The sequence below is a fragment of the Carassius gibelio genome, chromosome B20 (assembly GCF_023724105.1).
Source record: "Carassius gibelio isolate Cgi1373 ecotype wild population from Czech Republic chromosome B20, carGib1.2-hapl.c, whole genome shotgun sequence".
NCBI classification, from domain to species: domain Eukaryota; kingdom Metazoa; phylum Chordata; class Actinopteri; order Cypriniformes; family Cyprinidae; genus Carassius; species Carassius gibelio.
In genome coordinates, this window is record NC_068415.1 from 22,270,107 (window position 1) to 22,288,502 (window position 18,396).

The 18,396-nt window shown below is 39.5% G+C and overlaps 3 protein-coding genes across 3 annotated transcripts in view; 1 reads left to right on the forward strand and 2 right to left on the reverse strand.

The window, feature by feature from the left end:
• Positions 1 to 6,344, reverse strand: part of LOC127984220 (E3 ubiquitin-protein ligase TRIM9-like) — a 35,961-nt gene extending 29,617 nt beyond the window's left edge. The window contains exon 1 of the mRNA XM_052586758.1: positions 5,561 to 6,344. Within this exon, the coding sequence (XP_052442718.1) occupies positions 5,561 to 6,298 (738 nt within the window). The 5' untranslated portion in view covers positions 6,299 to 6,344. The remainder of the gene's footprint in view (positions 1 to 5,560) is intronic.
• Positions 6,345 to 7,577: 1,233 nt separating this feature from the next.
• On the reverse strand, positions 7,578 to 10,911 carry LOC127983923 (exocyst complex component 8-like). Its single transcript, XM_052586324.1, has one exon. It carries the CDS (start codon positions 10,768 to 10,770, stop codon positions 8,716 to 8,718), a length of 2,055 nt encoding a protein of 684 aa, XP_052442284.1. The 5' UTR covers positions 10,771 to 10,911; the 3' UTR covers positions 7,578 to 8,715.
• Positions 10,912 to 11,746: 835 nt separating this feature from the next.
• Positions 11,747 to 17,217, forward strand: sprtn (SprT-like N-terminal domain). The gene is made up of 5 exons (XM_052586325.1): positions 11,747 to 12,324; positions 12,519 to 12,618; positions 13,604 to 13,732; positions 14,114 to 14,405; positions 14,754 to 17,217. Exons 1-5 carry the CDS (start codon positions 12,032 to 12,034, stop codon positions 15,827 to 15,829), a joined length of 1,890 nt encoding a protein of 629 aa, XP_052442285.1. The 5' UTR covers positions 11,747 to 12,031; the 3' UTR covers positions 15,830 to 17,217.
• The last annotated feature ends 1,179 nt before the right edge of the window (positions 17,218 to 18,396 follow it).

The following is an 18,396-nucleotide window of genomic DNA, read 5'->3' on the forward strand; positions in this document are numbered from 1 at the left end:
CTAAATTCATTTACAGATTTTGACCTGGACACTTTTTTTGTGCGGGGAGGCCCGAGGCTGTCTGTTCAGCACGTCTGAAGAAACCACAGTCACTGATGCTTCTTCTCAGTTGTGTGGGAAAATGAAACATGGACATAATATTCATGAGTAACCATGGAAACCTGCTGTATTACAGGACCCTGTACTTAAGCGTTGAACAGAACGGGTCACGTTTGTAGGAGGGCGTTTGGGGCTCTCTCTATATATATTTCTCTCTCTTACTGTCTTCTCTATGAATAGCTGCATATCAAACCCTGCTGGCTGACCATCTTTGACTTCATCCGGCCGCACAGACACCAACAAAGTCAAAAAAATGTGAGCTGCTATTTCTGTATTAGAGGACAGACGTTTTCTTTATTTAATCTTTTCATTTTCTCAGAGAAACATTCCATCTAGACTATGTCTTCCTGTCTTATTTGCTGAAGTCTGGTCTGTATAAAGATGGTTTCAGTCAGTGGCCTGAGTTTACTGAGCTGTTTCCTTGGTCACAGAATAACCGGCAGGAAAAAGCGTGAAAAGGGCTCCTTGAACACACACACACACACACACACACACACACACACCGGCGATGGCAAATGGAGGAGTGGTACTGCATATTTCAGTCTGAAACATCTAACCTACATTCAATCTGCTAGTGTGTGTGTGTGTGTGTGTGTGTGTGTGTGTGTGTGTGTGTGTGTGTGTGTGTGTGTGTGTGTGAATGCGAGGCAAAACCACCGTTGCGTGTGATGAAAGTGTGTGTGGAGGAGGAGGTCACAGCTAGTCCCACACACTGTATTTATGAATATGTGTGGAAGGAGACGGCATTCCTGCATTACGTGTCTAGGCTCTACAATCATATTAGTTTTACAATCAGATTTTATTCTAGTGACATCCACTGACATTTCCACAAACGAGATGTGTTTGTTTCTCCATTGACGGAAGACATGTATATTGCATGTACTGATGTTAAAAACCTATTTTATTCTGTTTATATTTTAAGTATATATATATATATATATATATATATAACAAGTATATATATAATGGATATATGTCCCTATGGTAAATTATAGCCCTGCTAGTAATAGTAAAAATAGTAAAACTGTAACATTTATTCAAAGTTCATTTTTATATTGGTCTAAAGGTGGCTTCTGGTTTAAACCTGTTTTGTCTAGAAGCAATTAACTCTACACACTTGATTTCTTGCTAAGAAACAGTTTAATTTAAATGTATTTTCACTTGACACCAAAGTGATGAGGTGATGTCCTGACTGCAGAAATGATTATATTCATGAATGTGTTTTTAATGAGGTTAGGCCATGACTTAGCTAATTTTCCCTTTTGTTTAAAGGCCAATATATATATATATATATATATATATATATATATATATATATATATATATATATATACACCAGTAGCACTCAGATTAGAAAACATTATTATAAGATAACTGTTGTGAATCAGGCTAAAGTAAAGCAATAACAGTAAAGAAATAAAGTAAAGTTTGAACACTGGCTGGTTATATTCTTGCTCAAATATGTATTTCGGATCATTTTTAACCAAAACAAGTTACAGACTGCAGTTTTAAGTAACATTTTAGCTGATGTCTAAAGAAATTTATGGTATGCGCTTTATAATAAAGACTACTGCGTTTACTTTTGATGAATGTTTTAGTCTTGGGAAAATACATTTCTTTGATTAATATTTTTTAACATATTAAAATCAAACCTTGAATATAATTTGAGAAAACTATACATTTGGCTAATACATCAACAAGTCAAAGTTTATCAGTTGGTCCAAAGTATATATTTTTTCTCACTGTGATGAAATAAATGACCTGAATCTCTTTTTGTGTGCAACAGCAGGTTTTCAGGCAAGACTTGAAGATGTCTCAGGTTTTCAGTGCTAGTCACATGAACATTTCTACATAAACTTGACTCTCATTATAATTTCGAGGACAGATGTCTGTGTAGGCAGTCAGGGTCAGGGTGATGGGTAGTGTTTAAGGAAGGGCTCAGAGTTCAAAGGTCAAGGGTCAACTAATAGTAATCCATTATGGGAGTGTGTGTATTGACTTCAGTAGAGTTCCACAGCAACACAACACCTCCTAAAATCCTCAAATACACACATGGCACTGGGAAATACGTCAATATCAAATCAATGCACTCTAAACCAATTAAAGTTGAGACATGTAAACACTAGTACAACATAAGCATTTTGTCCCTTACACTGAGGCCTATTTATGCCCCACAAAATAAGTAACTGTGACTTTATATTTTGTAATTGCGGCTTTATATCTCCCAATTACAACATCAGTTCACATAATTGTTACTTTGTTTCTTGTAATTGTAAAATTATTAGGGCTGCCCTCGACTAAGGAATCTTTTGGTCGACTAGTAGTTGTTTATTTGACACATTTGTCAACTAAATCGCACGTTTTTTAATAAACCATTTCAGTCATTATATTGAGCCTTTAGTTGCCTACATAGCTTAAAGGGACAATAAGTAACTTTTTAGGTATTTTATTATCTAAAATCAATATTTTTATTCATAAATATGCCCTCAATGGTGTACAAATACCTATGCCAATGTTTAAACTAATCCTCGTAAATGAAGAATTTATTATCTTTATATACATGGGACGGGTAGGTTGACGGAGGCTTCCATGTAGTTCCGCCATCTTGCAAAACTATAATAGCAGAGAGGGACAAAAAGTACTAAGCCAACGCGTTTCCACAGCGCGTTTTCGGTCAGAGCCAGAAACGCAAGTGCAGAGCAGTGAGAGGCGCTTGAAACTGCACCGGCAAGTTTAAAAGTCTGGATTGCATTCTTATAATGGACCATACATATGCCGCGCCACAGGAGAAGAAAACATAGTCGCCAAAACAGTCAAAAATAGAACGTAAAAGGAAACGTGACCGTAGATTACAGAAAACAAGAGTTAATGTCGGGGAAGCTTTTTCTAGGTGGAAACAGCTAATGCTTGATAAAGATTTCAAAAGAGACGCTGAATTGGCCAGTTTTCTTCTCGACAGGTAAGTCAGTGTTACAATCTATATTACAATATTTTTTTTATATCTAACAATGCACATTATTCAGAAAATATAACGAATAAAGAAGACATAACTACTAATTAAAATATTTCATGTTTTCCACAGTCAGTAATTCATACTGTAACATTCGTTTGTTTATGGTCATGTTGCAGTTTGCTTGAAATAACACACCTGTTCACCTGAAGGAAAACTCGACGAAGTGCTATTAGAAGACATCCTGTCAAAGCTTTTTGGTACATATCGCCTACCGTAGATGCAACGCGCATTTGAAAAAGAGAGGCGCTGGAGAGCAAAATTAGTTTGAATGCAAAATACAATTTCACCACTAGATGGGAGTAATTCCTACTTAGTGTCCCTTTAATATACACTCAAGCACACGCATAAAGTTTGCCACAGTGCACCAGCAGAAGTAATGATTATGAATGTGTCAGGGAAAACAGTATGGATTATCATTTTAATAATAAGATAAACTAGTGCTTTCTTTGTTTTCAGATACAGAGATGAAGTCGGAGACACTGATTGCACAGGAGTAATGCACCTTTATGCAGGTTTCATATGAAATACATAATCTGATAATATTTGTTTTCCTTTTAAATTGGTTCATTGGTTCACTTCACTCTCTATATGTATATTTTTAATGTCTGTAAGGCAAAGATGCACTCGAGTTCACAGAGACCAAGACGGCAGAAAGCGCATCCTGTTTGCTTTCATTATTTTACAAAAGCACGGTATTGTGAGTGCACACATACATACATTCACAGAACTGATTAAAGACTAAATATTTAACTAAATATCAGAGTGTTTGACAGAGATACAGTAGAAACATTATGTGTGGTTTTGCATTAAACAATGACCCAGATCATGAAATACATGTATTAGCCTTAGAGTAAGGGAAGCTTGGGAAATATCTTTACTTGATGCTGAACATCTCTCTTTAATCCAGCAATAAAAATATAGTCAATGTGATTTCTCGCTTCTGAACTATCGTAATGGATGGAAATCATTAGACATCAGTACTTAAGACTGCAATCTAATGCTTTATTCACAAAATCAACATATATGTCCCACCTTCTTGATTCACAGCAAGTTTTCAGTGCATAAATGACTAGCACACTGTCACAATCACCACTTTAATGATAAAGACCCAAAAGCGTTAAAGAGATTCACACTAAATTCAGACTAAAGGTTTGTTCTAATTGAACCGATCTATCTGACAGCTTCATGCAATACGTGTAAAATGATCTGTTCTGTCAGCTCCATCTGAATCCATTAAAGTGCATGAAGAAAAACAGAGGCCCGGCGGGACGGTACAATTTAGACTGACTCATACACACTCACGCAGTTCCTCCCCGCCTACAATAAAATAGCACACACACACCGTGACTCTCTCCATCCACTATACACAAGCTTTCCTCAATTGCTCACACACATACTGTACAGAGCATAATGCACTTACACTGACCTACTCACACACACACACACACACACACAGAGCGGAGCTGACGGGGTAGAGTGTGTGTGTGTGTGTGTGTTAAAAGAGTTTAAGTGCCAAAACCAAAAATGTGAACCATCTCCTGCAGCACTTTAACAAGAACAAGCCAGAAATCGTATTCAATAGATGCAATAGATTTTATTCCCTGTTCAATACATTTGCAAGCTATTCCAAGGAAGTTCAAATAACACCGTACTGAAAAGTCACTGAAGGGGAAAAAAATTGTTGTTGTTCACACGCAATCATGTCAAACTTGTATGTTGTTGCATATGGATGGAACACAAAATGAGAAATTAAAAAATCAGAAAATTTTCCTATGAATGTCAAGGTTAAAAAGGCACTGTAAATGTATTGAAAAAAAAATATTTTATTTTAAAAACTTTCTATCTAAAGGTTTTTTGGGGAACCTAAAATGTTTCTTTTATTTGCATCACTATACAAATGTTTTAGAACTATTTGGTCTTTTCTATTAAATGAAAAAAATTTATAAAATAAAAGAAATCCATATCTAAAAATCTTCATCTTTAATGAACCACTGCAGGGGTCAAAATATGACAGTGATATAATCCTTAGAAGTTCATTATAAAATAATTGTGACCCTGGCTGTGAAAACTAGAGTCATTTTTTGTAATTTACTGTTTTCTACATGAAACAATCCTTCATATGGTAAATAACTTTCTGTGAAAATGTAACCTTGATATCTTTACTGACTGAATAAGACCATGTCAAAGATTGAAAGCAGAATGAAATTAATGACTGAAATCAAACTTTGATGCTTGTTATCTCTTAATTAGATTTTGAGACAGTAGTCTGGATTTCATAGAGAGGTCACAATTTCTTCTATAAGATTTTTTTTTTTTTTCATACCAACTACCTTGGCAGCACCGTGGTATTCTTGAAAGTTCCTTGGAGTAACATACCATGGTGTATCATACATTTCAGAAAGTACCATGTTTTTATTATACCACACAGTGCCTCAGTGTGTTAGTTACCTTGTGCTGTTTCCACATGGCGGCCAGGGGCTTCACGTCGTGCTTGCCGTGTTTGCCCTCCTCCAGACACTGGTAGCACACGGGGGTCTGGCAGCTGACGCAGTACATGCTGTAGTTCTCCGCCTCGTGGTCCACGCAGGTCACCTGTCTGCGCGCGGACGCGGTCCCCGCCTGCGCTGGAGTCGGCGGCAGCAGCCGGTGTTTTGCCAGCGGTCCGCGGGAGGGGTGGCAGCGCTGCTGGCACGGAGCGCAGTAAAACACATCGCACTGCTCGCACATCACCGTGGCGTCCACCGGGTTGCGGTCGCACAGCTGGCATTTGACGGAGGCGGCGCGGCTCTGCTGGTAGCGGGACACGATCGCCTCCAGCAGCCGGTTGCGCTGGAAGCCGCGGAGCCCGCGCTCCTCCAGGGACACGCTGCGGTGGCACAGCGGGCAGGTGATGGAGCAGTGGCGGTGCACCGGCGGGAACACGCGCACTCCGTTGGGAGACTTCAGGCACGGCGTGTATGAGCCGTAGCCGCTGTCCGTCTCGCTGTACATGCTCATCTTGTCCATATCCAGATAGTCATAGTCCGAGGAGCATCGGTTCTGCGGTGGGGTCTCTCCCTCCGGGGTCTGCACGATGATATTCCGGGCACACGCCAGGCAGACATTATGAGAGCACGGTAAAATAATCGGCTCCTTAAAGAGAGAACCGCAAACCGGGCATTTCAGTTCTTCTTCCATCGCGTCCATAAACCCACTCACACGCGTCCAACGAAATCAGAGCAGCACTATAGACGCGGACAGCTCCTATTACCCGCTCCGCGCATGCGCAGTGGAAGAACGGTTGTGGGCGTTGTAGTCCCTATGCAGATACCCGCCGCTTCGGCTAACCACATAAAAACTACAATTCCCGTAGTCCGCTAATTAAATGCGGAGAGAGGAATTTGTATTATCTGTCCCGTATCCAAGGGTCATAGGTTTGGGATGGGAGGGGGGGGGGCTAATTTGCAATTTAAAGAAGCCCGTGTGTAAACATCCCCGTCAAAGGAGGACAGGCGTTGTAATTGTGCTGGCATCCGAGAGAGCTGACCAGTAGCCTTATTCTGTGAGTGGCCGTGAATAATTAGAGCAAGGAATTGTTCACAGCTTGCATCGGGCTGTTTACAGTCCACCCTGCCCACACAGTCTAATTACAGCACAGAATTAATGAGCCCTTCATCACACATGCATCACCACACACCACCTTATCTAATGATTGAGTAATGGGGAAAATATCACATTCATATAAAAAATAAAAGGAAAAATATTATACTCATAAAAATGAATAATGTATATTTATATAGTACCTTTTTCTTGCATTACATGAAGCTTAAAAAATATTTTCATGTACACACAAATAGTGAATAATTGAAATGATAGTTTTGGGTTTATATATATATATATATATATATATATATATATATATATATATATATATATAGTATGTTTAGGGGGGAAAAATTTTGAAATAAGAAGAAAAACGTGAATCACAAAAGATTTTTGATCAATGTCCATTCCAATCTAAACTAATAGTGCAGGGGTTAAAATATTTATTTGACAATCAGGGGCACAAAGACACTTGCTTTTGTTCTCTCTCACATGCCTGTCGTTTTGTTCAGAGGCGCGAGACTGATCTGTGAGATTAGGCTGGGGGTCTGCCAAGACCAGATGAACTCCTGTCATAACCCAGAGGGTGACGCTTACCTAGAATACAGGAAAAACAGCACCCATGTTGTGAGCATCACTGCAAACCAGACGGCATCAAATAGTGAACTCAGTCATGCATGCATTAAAATTCTTGTTCCAAATTGTTTCAAGTCCCATGAACAGTGCCAACACCTTAAACCTTTCCCCGTCTTATCATTTTTAAATTCAAAGTTGTCTGTGTATCATGTGTGGGGAAGGTTAAAACAACAAAACACAAAACAATAAGACCTGGCTAATATTTGATCAAGGATATGAAGTCTTTCAAAGAACAGAAACAGCACTATCAAAGAGAAAAGGATATATTTTAATAACTCTGCCAAGACTTGGGCTTTGGGATTTTTACCAGAGCCTTATTTTTATTGAACAGTTCCCTGTACATCAGGAGCATTAGATTGAAAAGCTTCGACATCTGGAGCACAGGATCAAAAGAATACAGCACATTCATGTTAAGTCAGTTTAATGCACCTTGCTTTTTTAAAACCAAGAGTTTATGTGTACAGAAATAACACTTAAAAGAAAGCAGTATAAGTGTTTTCATCTTTACGTCTGTCTTGTTTGATTGAAATTACAAATGAAATGTATTTATTTATAGTTGAATAGGACAATCTTAATTTCCATTTACTTTAATAACATACTGTTCTTAATAAATGATTAAAGAACCAACAGCTGATCTCTCTACAAAGCACAATTAATACACTAAATATTATTACATTTAAGTGTTATACAGTTGCCATTTGGTTTTACATAGAAACCTGTTTTCTGCCACAGAATAAAACAAAAAAGGCAATTAAAATTTTTCCTCACAATTCTCACTTCTGAGAAAAACAGTTCGCAATATAAACTCGCAAAAAGTCTGAATTTCAAAATGTTAACTCAAAATTTAGATGTTAACTTTTCATTTTAATACAATAAACTCACAATTATGAAATATAAACTCACTATTCTGAGAAGAAAAGCCAGAATTGTGGGATATAAACTCAGCAACTGTGAGAAAATTGTCAGGCTGAGATACAAATTTACCATCGGTCACAGGACTGTTTTACATTTCACTTTTCAACTCACATTAATTTATACCTCACAACTCTGTCTATATCTTGCCTTTTTTTTCTTTTTCTCAGAATAGCAAGAAAAGTCTGAATTGAATGTTTTATTCTGAATCTTATTTTATTCTTCTGCAGTTGGATTTTTTTAATTCTCCTTTTGTGCTCTGTGTACAACAACATAAAGGGTTGACATAAAGGGGAGTAAAAAAGAAAAAAGACAGATTTTTATTTTCAGTGAACTATTCCTTTAAAGAGTGTGAGTGGTTAGGAGTGCATCGCAACACCAAAAATGAGTCACATGAGTGCAATGTAGCGAAACGTCTTGAGATTTGAAGACCTCTAGTTAGTCTCCTTCTTTCACGTCCCAACTCCTGTCTTTTAGACGAGAGACATGGTGCTCTCGGGGTTGACCCTGACAGGACGAGAGCTCTTCCTCAGATCCTGGAGCTGTTTGGCTGGTTTCCCGACTCCCTCCTCAAACCGCATCTCCACAACAGGAAGCACCGTCTCGTGCAGGAACGACGCGTTCTGCAGAATAAAGGCCTTTTTCTCGGCCTCCTGCTCGCAGCGCAGGCTGTAGTCCACATGCTGCACCGCCACCAGTATGATCTCCCGCAGGCTCTCCAGAAACACCATGTGCAGCTCGGGGAAGTACAGCTTCAGCCCTTCCTCCAGGAAGGCCATCATCTGCTTGGTGAAGGCCACAATGGTGTAGCTCAGGTTGACCCAGCAGTCTTCTCCCGTATACTGGTCGAAACTGCTGATCCCACAGCTGCGCATTTCGTCCTTGAGCTTGGCCAGAGCTTCAGGGGTCATGAGGTTCATCCTACGCCACATCTCCTCGGAGTTACGATGCCTCGTTGCTTCTATGATGATGTCCTTCTGGCTTTGGAGAGCGGCCCGGATGTCTTTCACGAGTAACGACTGCAAGATGAAGGTCAGGTCCAAGCCGATCTCGCTCAGCTGCATGCAGTGCTCGCCGGCGAACTTCACGCACTCCGCAGCGGTGGACAAGCTCTCTTTGCTGTCAAACACCTGCTTGCTGAAGGCATCTACGAACATCTTCATCACCGAGCGAGACCAGACCACGAAGGCGGAGTAGCAGCCAGTGTTGCCTGCGAAATCGGTCTCAAACTCCCTGGCGGTTTCAAGCAGGCTCGTGAAGAAGATGTTGCAGAGCTTTTGGATGTAAAGCAGCGTGGCGCCCTCGATGCGAAGCTGCCGGACAGCGGTGTGGACGGCCACTGCTCTGTTTTTCAAAAACAGCTCACAGGCTTTCGTGGACTGTCCCAGGCGGACGAGCTGAGAGACGGCGCGCCGTGTGGCTTTCGGTCCTCCACGGAGCGAGCGATCCGGCGAGAGTTCGAACACCAGGACCTCGGTCAGCTGTCGAACACGCTCATCCACTTTCCTCCTCAGCTCCTTCACTCGTGGACTCACCGGCTGCTCCTTCAGATATTCGTTTAGCTTATCCAGAAGATCAACAGCACCCTCGAAGTCTCTCTGAGCGATGCACACGTCAAGGTCTTCTGGAAGCTCCTGGATCCATTCGGGACTCAGATCCACCAGTTCCTCCGAACCCAGAGGCTCGTCCTCGTCGAATGGGTTCGAGGAGACTTCCTGTCTGACCGGCGACGTTGGCACTTCCTCCTCCTTTATGTTTTTGTCTTTCGCCACTTTGTTTTTCTTCGTTTCCTCCAGAATCTCCAGCCACTCTTTCTTGATCTTGCTGTTCTCGGCTTTGAAGATGCGGATCTCGGGGAACATGAGGATCTTGAACATGTCTTTCATCGGAGGGTTGTCTTTTACGTTCACGACCGCGAAGCTTTGTAGATCATACAAGGCGTTGTATTTGTATTTGACGGCTCCGCGTCTGTTGGGAAGCCAGGTTGCGATAAGCAGGCAATCGTTCATCAGAAAGGCGTGAACCTTTTGGATCTGTGACATGTTGTCTGCGTCATACTCCAGAAGATCCCCGTTATAGACCAGATATCTGCCCGGGGTTTCCATGATGTTCTTGCATCCCTCCACTTTTTCCAAAAGAGTGGTGAGCGTTCTTTGTTTGACCTCTTCGGTGTCCTTTGGGAAGGCTGCGAGCATCTCTTTGGCCGCTTGGTCTTTATCTGTGGACAGGAGAGACTGTGTTATGCTCTCCATGATGCTCTTCTGCTCAGTGAGGATGTGGCTCAGCTGATACATCTCACTTTCCAAGTAAGAAATCTCCTTGGCTGTTTCAATAAACTGCCTGTAGTTTTTATAAACATTTTTCTTCAGGTTTTGCGCGGTTTCGTCGGCGAGTGTTTGTATTTTCTGACGGTGTTCTTGTAGATCGCGGTCCCCGTCCGACTGCTGCGAGAGCTGCTTCACGTACGACTGAGGATCAAAATTAGGCGATTCCAGCAACTTACGCAAACGATTTCCAGTGTCTGCCATTATTTTTCGATGTTACGGCGAAAATGAAACACAAATGTGAGGATAATTGTGTGAAAATCAGGCTGTCATTGCAGTTGAGCAGCAGAGCTGGTCACTTCCTCAACAGGAAACGCTCGACACCTCCCCGTGACGTCACATCACGAGACGAGCGAACGTTTCAAAATAAAATCGGCTGAGTAACTGTCAAATGTATGTTTAACGTGTTATATTTTAATTCATACACTTTATTGCAAATGTAGATTTATATATACCACCATAAAAAATGATGGTTTGTTATGATCGGACAATATTTGGTCGAGAAAATCTTGAATCTGAGGGTGCAAAAAAAAAAGAAAAAAAAGAAAAGCCTTTTAAGTTGTCCAAATGAAGTCTTTAGCAATGCATATTACGAGTCAAAAATTACGTTTTGATATATTTTCGGTAGGAAATGTACAAAATATCTTCATGGGACATGATCTTGACTTAATATTCTAATGATTTTTGGCATGAAAAAAAAATTGACCCAAACTATGTATTGTTGGCTATTGCTACAAATATAACATTGCTACTTCTGACTGGTTTTGTGCTCCAGGGCCACATTTTATAAATACAATAAAAGTTAGTTTTCTTTATTTTATTAAATATGTCATTATGCCCATCTGAGTAGAACACAGAAAGACCAAATTAAGTGTTCAGAGTTGCAGAAGTATCCAACATTCATTCCAGTAATTAATAAATATTAAACATCAAATGATAAATAATTGACAAATAGCAAATAATTATACGATTTGTCGTGGTTTGTGTGGCTCTAGCAACTCCGTGCAACTATTTTTATTGGTCACCATTTTACGTCTCCGAGAGAGAAAAACACGTTCAAGTGGTTGTTATTTTTGTAGCGTTATTTTAATCTGTTTTTTATATTGTAACATCAACACGTCTCCAATGTTGCTCTGTTCATACATATAACGTACCATTATAACAATTAAGCTTAAAAATGTATTTCCCGTCATTCCCATTTCCCAACATTGTGTGACTTCACGATTGGCCAGCAGTTTGCCTCTCATAGGTCTCTAGTTGAATTACACTGACAGTTTTCTTTCAAAAATCCGAGACGTTAAACTTCATCATCACACTCATGAAAACCCGCGATTAGACCAGAATCCACACTAAACCCTTCGATATATTCGGCGAGAGTGTCGTTGGTAGCGATTAACGGTTTCGTGAGGAGTTTTTTTTGTGCTGATTGATGGTGTTGAGCTGCTCTCGCTAAAACAGACTGAAGATGGAGGACGAAGACTTTTTACTGGCTCTTCGTTTACAAGAGCAGTTTGATCAGGAGACCGCGCTTGATGAAGAATCTCCGTCCAGTAAGAAGCGGAAAATTGACTCTGGTCTTCTGGATGTGATGTCCTACTCTCAGCCCGGTCCAGAGAGACCGCTGTCCGTCGTGGACGAGTCGTGGGAGACGCTGGACCCCAGTCCGGACGTGAGAGCCATGTTCCTGCAGTTCAACGACCAGTTCTTCTGGGGCAAACTCAGCGGTGTGGAGGTCAGGTGGAGTCCCCGGATGACCCTGTAAGAGCCACACATCTCACCAGATCCACACTGAACACGTGTCTTTTCATCTGGAATTATATATCACTTATCAATTATTACATACCAAATGAATAGTATTTATTAAAAGATTGCTGTGGTTTTGGTAAGAATTGGTAAAATGTGCTTTAAAAAAGCCTAATATTTGTGGATGACTGTGCTGTTGGACTCCTCAGATGTGCTGGAGTCTGCTCTTATGAGGGAAGAGGAGGCTTGTGTTCAATTCGACTCAGTGAACCTCTCCTGAAGCTCAGACCCCGCAGAGATCTCGTACAGGTTTGTTCAAACAGAATCAAAACATCCCCATTTAATCCTTTAACTCTATACATATTTTAGTGTAGTTAAAAAAAAAATCATCCAATAGATATTAAAATATTTTTATGACATAAACATGACAATAACTTATATTGCTAGTAATATTTACTGTAAATTAGGTTTAATTTTGTCTTACTGATTTATAAAATGTTAGAATAACATTTTGGAATAACATTGAATGTTTCAAGATGATCGTTTAATGTAGCTTAGGTTTACTAATGTTCAAATATTTTTTATTTTTTTTTTAAGATAAAAAATGTATTTTAAAATGAGGAACTATTGTGTTTCAGTTATCTTTGTATTGTTTGTATTAGGTTTTGCTCCCACTTTAAAAGTGACTGAGCTTTGATTATAAAACTAAGAATTTGATTATAATCTTACTAAGACATATTATTGGGAGATATCGAGTGACATATTATATTTACAGTAGACCTTTATGCATTTCATGTAAATATTCTGCTGTACTGTAATAAAAATGTCATTGATTTAAATTACAAGCTATTGGATTTTCATATATAATTAACTTTTGCACATATTTTTGCCCAGTGTTTTCTTTCAGGGTATGAGCACTGTATTCTCACTATATACAATTATATAGACCATAAAAGTCTGATGTATCAAATATGATACAAAACATCAAACATATGCAACCGTTTTTGGCTGCGTGAATGTTTTAAAGTTCAATAAACTGGATTTTTCAGGATATGATTTCATATGTCAGACTACATGTTTTGGTCATACTGTGCACAATTCAACACTGTTGACACAACACTACACCCTATTGTAAATTATATAACTTGGTCCATTTCTTTAGCATCTTTTTCTTTCTGTTTTAGGTGAGGAAATTTAAAATTCTCATTTACTTTTATCATGTTGTATTATGTGCCTTAAATGTATTTCTTGATCAGCTGCAGCTTGATTTTAATGTTACTGTTTCTTTCCACAGACTCTGCTTCATGAGATGATCCACGCTCTTCTCTTTGTGACTCAAAACAACAGAGATCGAGATGGCCATGGTCCAGAGTTCTGCAAACACATGAACAGGATCAACCAAGCAAGTGGCACCAACATCACTGTAAGAAGCGGATCCGATATTCAGTATTAAACCATATCCAGCTTGACGTCACCATTTCCAGGGTCCAAATGTTCTATCATATCCCAAAAGCAAACACAAATGGTGCTTAAAAAAATACTAATAGTTTGTTGTAGCACCACCGAAAACCCATGATCCTAACCTTTACCTCCATACCGAAAGAATGTTATGAATTGTTGAAATATTAAACCTGACCATTAGTTTTTAAAAGCTTAGCTTACAGATGTGCTATAAATTAATAGGGCTCATAAACGGCGGTTGAGATGGTATTCTCAAATTTTTGGATCTGGAAACGTCATGACTTTATGAGTGGTTGGAGTCTAACCTCGAAAATATTAATGACACCAATTTCTGTGATCACAGATATATCACTCCTTTCACGATGAGGTGGACGTGTACAGACAGCACTGGTGGCGCTGTAATGGACCCTGTCAGAACCGCAGACCGTTCTTTGGATATGTAAAGCGTGCGATGAACAGACCTCCCTCGGCCAGAGACCCCTGGTGGGCTGAACACCAGAGGACCTGCGGTGGAACATACACCAAAATCAAAGAGCCAGAGAATTATGGGAAAACAGGCAAAAGTAATAAAAATAAAGACAAGAATCCTTCCGGTGAGACCTCCAAGAATACAAAGCCTCCGAGCAGTTCAACAGGTGATCCAGTCGATATTCCCACATTATGTATTATCTCTTTTCACACCAGTGTTCTTAAAAACGTTGTCAACCACTGCCAGCATTTTAGATCAGTTTCATTATTTTATGAATGTCTGAACATGCATCCGTACCTTAACACCATGAACACACTTTAAGGTTTAAAGAACAGAAAACCTCTCTGCCTTAGGTCAAAGCAACTGATCCCACCCCAAACTAATTCCATTGGTTGAGCCAGTGTTGCAATATGGAGTTGATCAATCAAACAAAACATTGTACGTTGTACGCTATTCTAGAAATCAAACTTTAGCTTCAAATGACTGAACTATATTGTTATGTATTGTATTGCAGGCTCTGGCTCACAAGACATCAGAAATATCATTCCATTCAGTGGGAGAGGGTTTGTTCTTGGAGGGACTTCCACGAACAAGCAGAGTCAGAGTCCTCCTAAAGCACAAGCCGAACCTCTCGCCTCTCCTCCTGACTCACCGCTCCTTCCAAGACTGCAGCCCGGCGAGTCAAACTCGTTCAAAAGACTCAGCTCAGGTGCATCGAATGTTCCCCGCAGGAAGTCTGTTAGTAACACTAATGCCTTCGTCAACGTCAACGGCTCGCCTGTGAGAATTTCCAAAGGCAATGACTTAAAAGGCAAGCAGAGGTCGGTACGAGATCTCTTCCAGGCCATAGTCCTAAAATCACCAGAGAGGGCAGTCAGTGCTGCTGGTTCCTCCAAGTCTGCCGCAGATGCCTCAACAGCAAACCATGCTAAATGCAATGGACCGTCTTCGTCTAGTGCTTTAGACGGGCAAACTAGCTTGACCAATAACCATCACTCATACAGTGCCACAGGGCCAAAGCCAGAGTCGCATCTCCCCAAATATTTCGGCAGCAGTGCTCAGACTTCGAAATTCCAAGGTTCCCAGTCGAAATCTTTTGGAAGCCCCCAAAAGCCTCCAACTGGAACACCAGGTTACTTTTCGAAGCTCTTCGGAAGTAACCACAAACTAGGATCAGATGCTTCAAGCTCAGAATTCCGAAACACGGGCAATCCTCAAAGTTCACATGCCTCGGTTACTTCAGGGTCCGGTTCCAAGCACTTCGGGGGCTCTGAAAAGCCTGAATCCAACTTTCCGAGCCCTAGAAGCATCGGCAGCCCCCGGACATCAGGGACTACGTCTTCAGGAGCCAAGAAGAGATCATGGGATGACCATAAATCTGAACATATCTTTGATGACTTCCAGCAGACAAATGGCAAGTCCTCCACGTCCACAGTGCAGCAGAGAGAGGAGGTGGAAGACGCCGTTCTGCTAGTCAGGGATCAGCACGCTAACAATCCTGTGATCCCGATCACCGTCCACTGCCCCGTCTGCCACGTCAAAGTCCCAGAGTCCACAATTAATGAACATCTGGATTCCTGTCTGTCATGATCTCTGAGACGAAGTACAGGCCAAAGGGCTTTAATAAAGCGCTTAACTGTGATATTCCATTGCTCAGGTATAGCTTGAAATAGAAATATTAAATATTATGTTATATCATTGTACTAATAGATATTTTAATTCCAATGCAATAAGCGACAGTTCTTAAAATAAACTTGTAAGTCATTTAAGTCTACAAAGTGCTTCATATTTGCTCATATTGACTTATTCTACCTCATTTTTGCATCATGGGAAGAATGTTGTTCGTGATTGACAGCGTAGTTGAAATTAAGTGAGTGGTTTAAAGCGGTGTCACTCACTGTGTGGGTTGATGTCCGCGGTTCATGTCGAATCAGCAGTACTGAATTTCGCATGCGTTGGCTGTCCGCTGTGGGATTTTAGATGTGCTTAGTTTTCTGCCAGATCAGGCTTTACAAGGTCGCTTTCATCTCTGTGTCATCAATAACAGCTCTGGCAGGTTGGCCATGATTGGGGGCGGAGCTTGTGCCAGCCATCTACTTTGTGCCCTAGAGGAATGCGCACATTCAAAAAGGAGCCCCACCCAGAAGTGAATATTGGGTGTGCAGGTTAAAACCTTTTGATGTAATAATAGTCAGGATATATTGTTAAGTCAGGAGTATTGTTGTTTAAAAAGCAACGACCCACTTTTGAAGGAAACGAGACGAGTTCACGCCACTCGGGTTACTTGCAGATAACGAAGATGTTACTTTTAGCGTGGTTCACTTATAGGCCTTTGCGCATAACATTGATTTATGCAAAAAGAGGCAGGACGCATTGATTTGTTTAGTCTTTGGCATGCTGCAGGCATTGCTGATGTCATTTGTAATGTATGCATGTCGTTTTAACATGCACTACAGGTTCTCAAGCAAACCTTGCTGTTAGTTAATGCATCATTCTCTGTTGGGAGTGAAACTTTGCACAATTTATTGTTGTTTAATTTAGGTGCAGACTTTTTGTTTTAAAATGGTTTTATATTGATACTATGTAAAGAAGTTTATTAAGGTTATAAATGTTTGTATGTTGATTTTGTTAAGTGGATTGTACGGAAGCCTGTTTCCGCCAATGAATAAAAAATAAAGGTAATCGTGACTTTTTATCTTACAATTCAGACTTTTTTTTGTTCTCAGAATTGCACGTTTATATCTCGCAATTCACGCAATTGCTAGTTATAAAGTCAAAATTGCAAGTTATAAAGTCAGAATTTAGAGATAAAAAGACAATTCACTTGTTTTATTTTTTGTTTAGAGGTGGAAACCGCTTACATAGGATCTTCTATCTTGTTTTTAAAATTCAAAATTGTGCCTGATTTATTTTTGACTCATGTTGCCTATAGGCTTTTGTAGTTATTAACTTTGTTGAAATAAATGTTCGATTGTGTATTTCAGTATCTTTTTATCTTTTTGAAACATTATAGTTGGTGAAAACTTAAGTCTTTTTTTTACATTGAGTTTTACATATGGTAATTCTGGTAATATTTAAAAAATGAATATGCTTGTTTGTAATTTCCAAGAAAGTATTTTTACAGAATCAAGTAAAATTAGGGCCATTCACACAACATGTGTTAGAAAAAAAAAAAGGTCAAATTTATTAGAACGTTTTGAAAATAACCGTAATGCCAAAAGTGTTTGATTTAGAATGTTTGCAACTAGTCTGCCAAAAACTTTCACTTTGAATGATTTATCTAAGAAAGGCATAATGTTAAAATGTAGAACTTATTATAACTTGAGCACTATTTTTTATTTTATTTTTTTAAATGCTGTGTTGTGCTTAAGACACCGCGAAAGATGCAAGAGCAAAAGTCAAAGCACAGGTTTGGAAGTTCGGAAGGAAATTTTGAACATGTCTTTTTTGAAAAAATGGTTTGATTCAAATGTCCGCAAATAGTTTGTAATGCCTAAAATTTTCACTTTGAATTGTTTTGAGATGAACTTAAGTTCATTTTAACTTGACTACCATAATTTTAAAATGCTGCAAACAGACAGGACAACAATAGTAAAAGCACGTTTACATAAAACATTAAGAAAGTGAAGTGCAATAGTAATAAACTGGAAAAAGGATGTTAATTTTTCAAGTTTAAATACTTTTACCTTTACCCTTTGATCTCTTTTATGCACACAATGCTGCGAGAGACTTGAGTATAACACGTTCGTGTGTTTACATAGAAAAACAATGGGAAAATACAATGGTGGAATAGAAAAAATCATACTGTGTGAACGGCTTCTTATATGTGCTGTGATCAAGATAAATTTGATTTTATTGAGTAAATAAATGAACAAGAGTGAAATAAGAGCTCAAGTTTTTAAAGATTAAGCACTGGCTGACTAATGGTGTTTATTTCTTCTTCGGAAATGTGTATTTGTGTCATTTTATCAAAGAGAGCTGAAGGTTTTAAGAGTGACACAAACCACACAAATATTGCACATAGATGTCTATACTGTTATTTTCCCACCAAAAGTTATTTTACTTCCTGGACAATGATTGAAAACTGTGAAAATTATTTAATATTTGATCCATTTTACAGCATGAAAACATGGTAAATGGGTTTTACTTAATTTACC

Coding starts and splice junctions, on each gene's coding strand:
- LOC127983923 (XM_052586324.1), bottom strand. CDS start 10,770: ATGGCAGACACTGGAAATCGTTTGCGTAAGTTGCTGGAATCGCCTAAT.
- sprtn (XM_052586325.1), top strand. CDS start 12,032: ATGGAGGACGAAGACTTTTTACTGGCTCTTCGTTTACAAGAGCAGTTT. Junction 12,619..13,603: donor CCCGCAGAGATCTCGTACAG/GTTTGTTCAAAC, acceptor TTCTTTCCACAG/ACTCTGCTTCATGAGATGAT. Junction 13,733..14,113: donor CAAGTGGCACCAACATCACT/GTAAGAAGCGGA, acceptor CTGTGATCACAG/ATATATCACTCCTTTCACGA.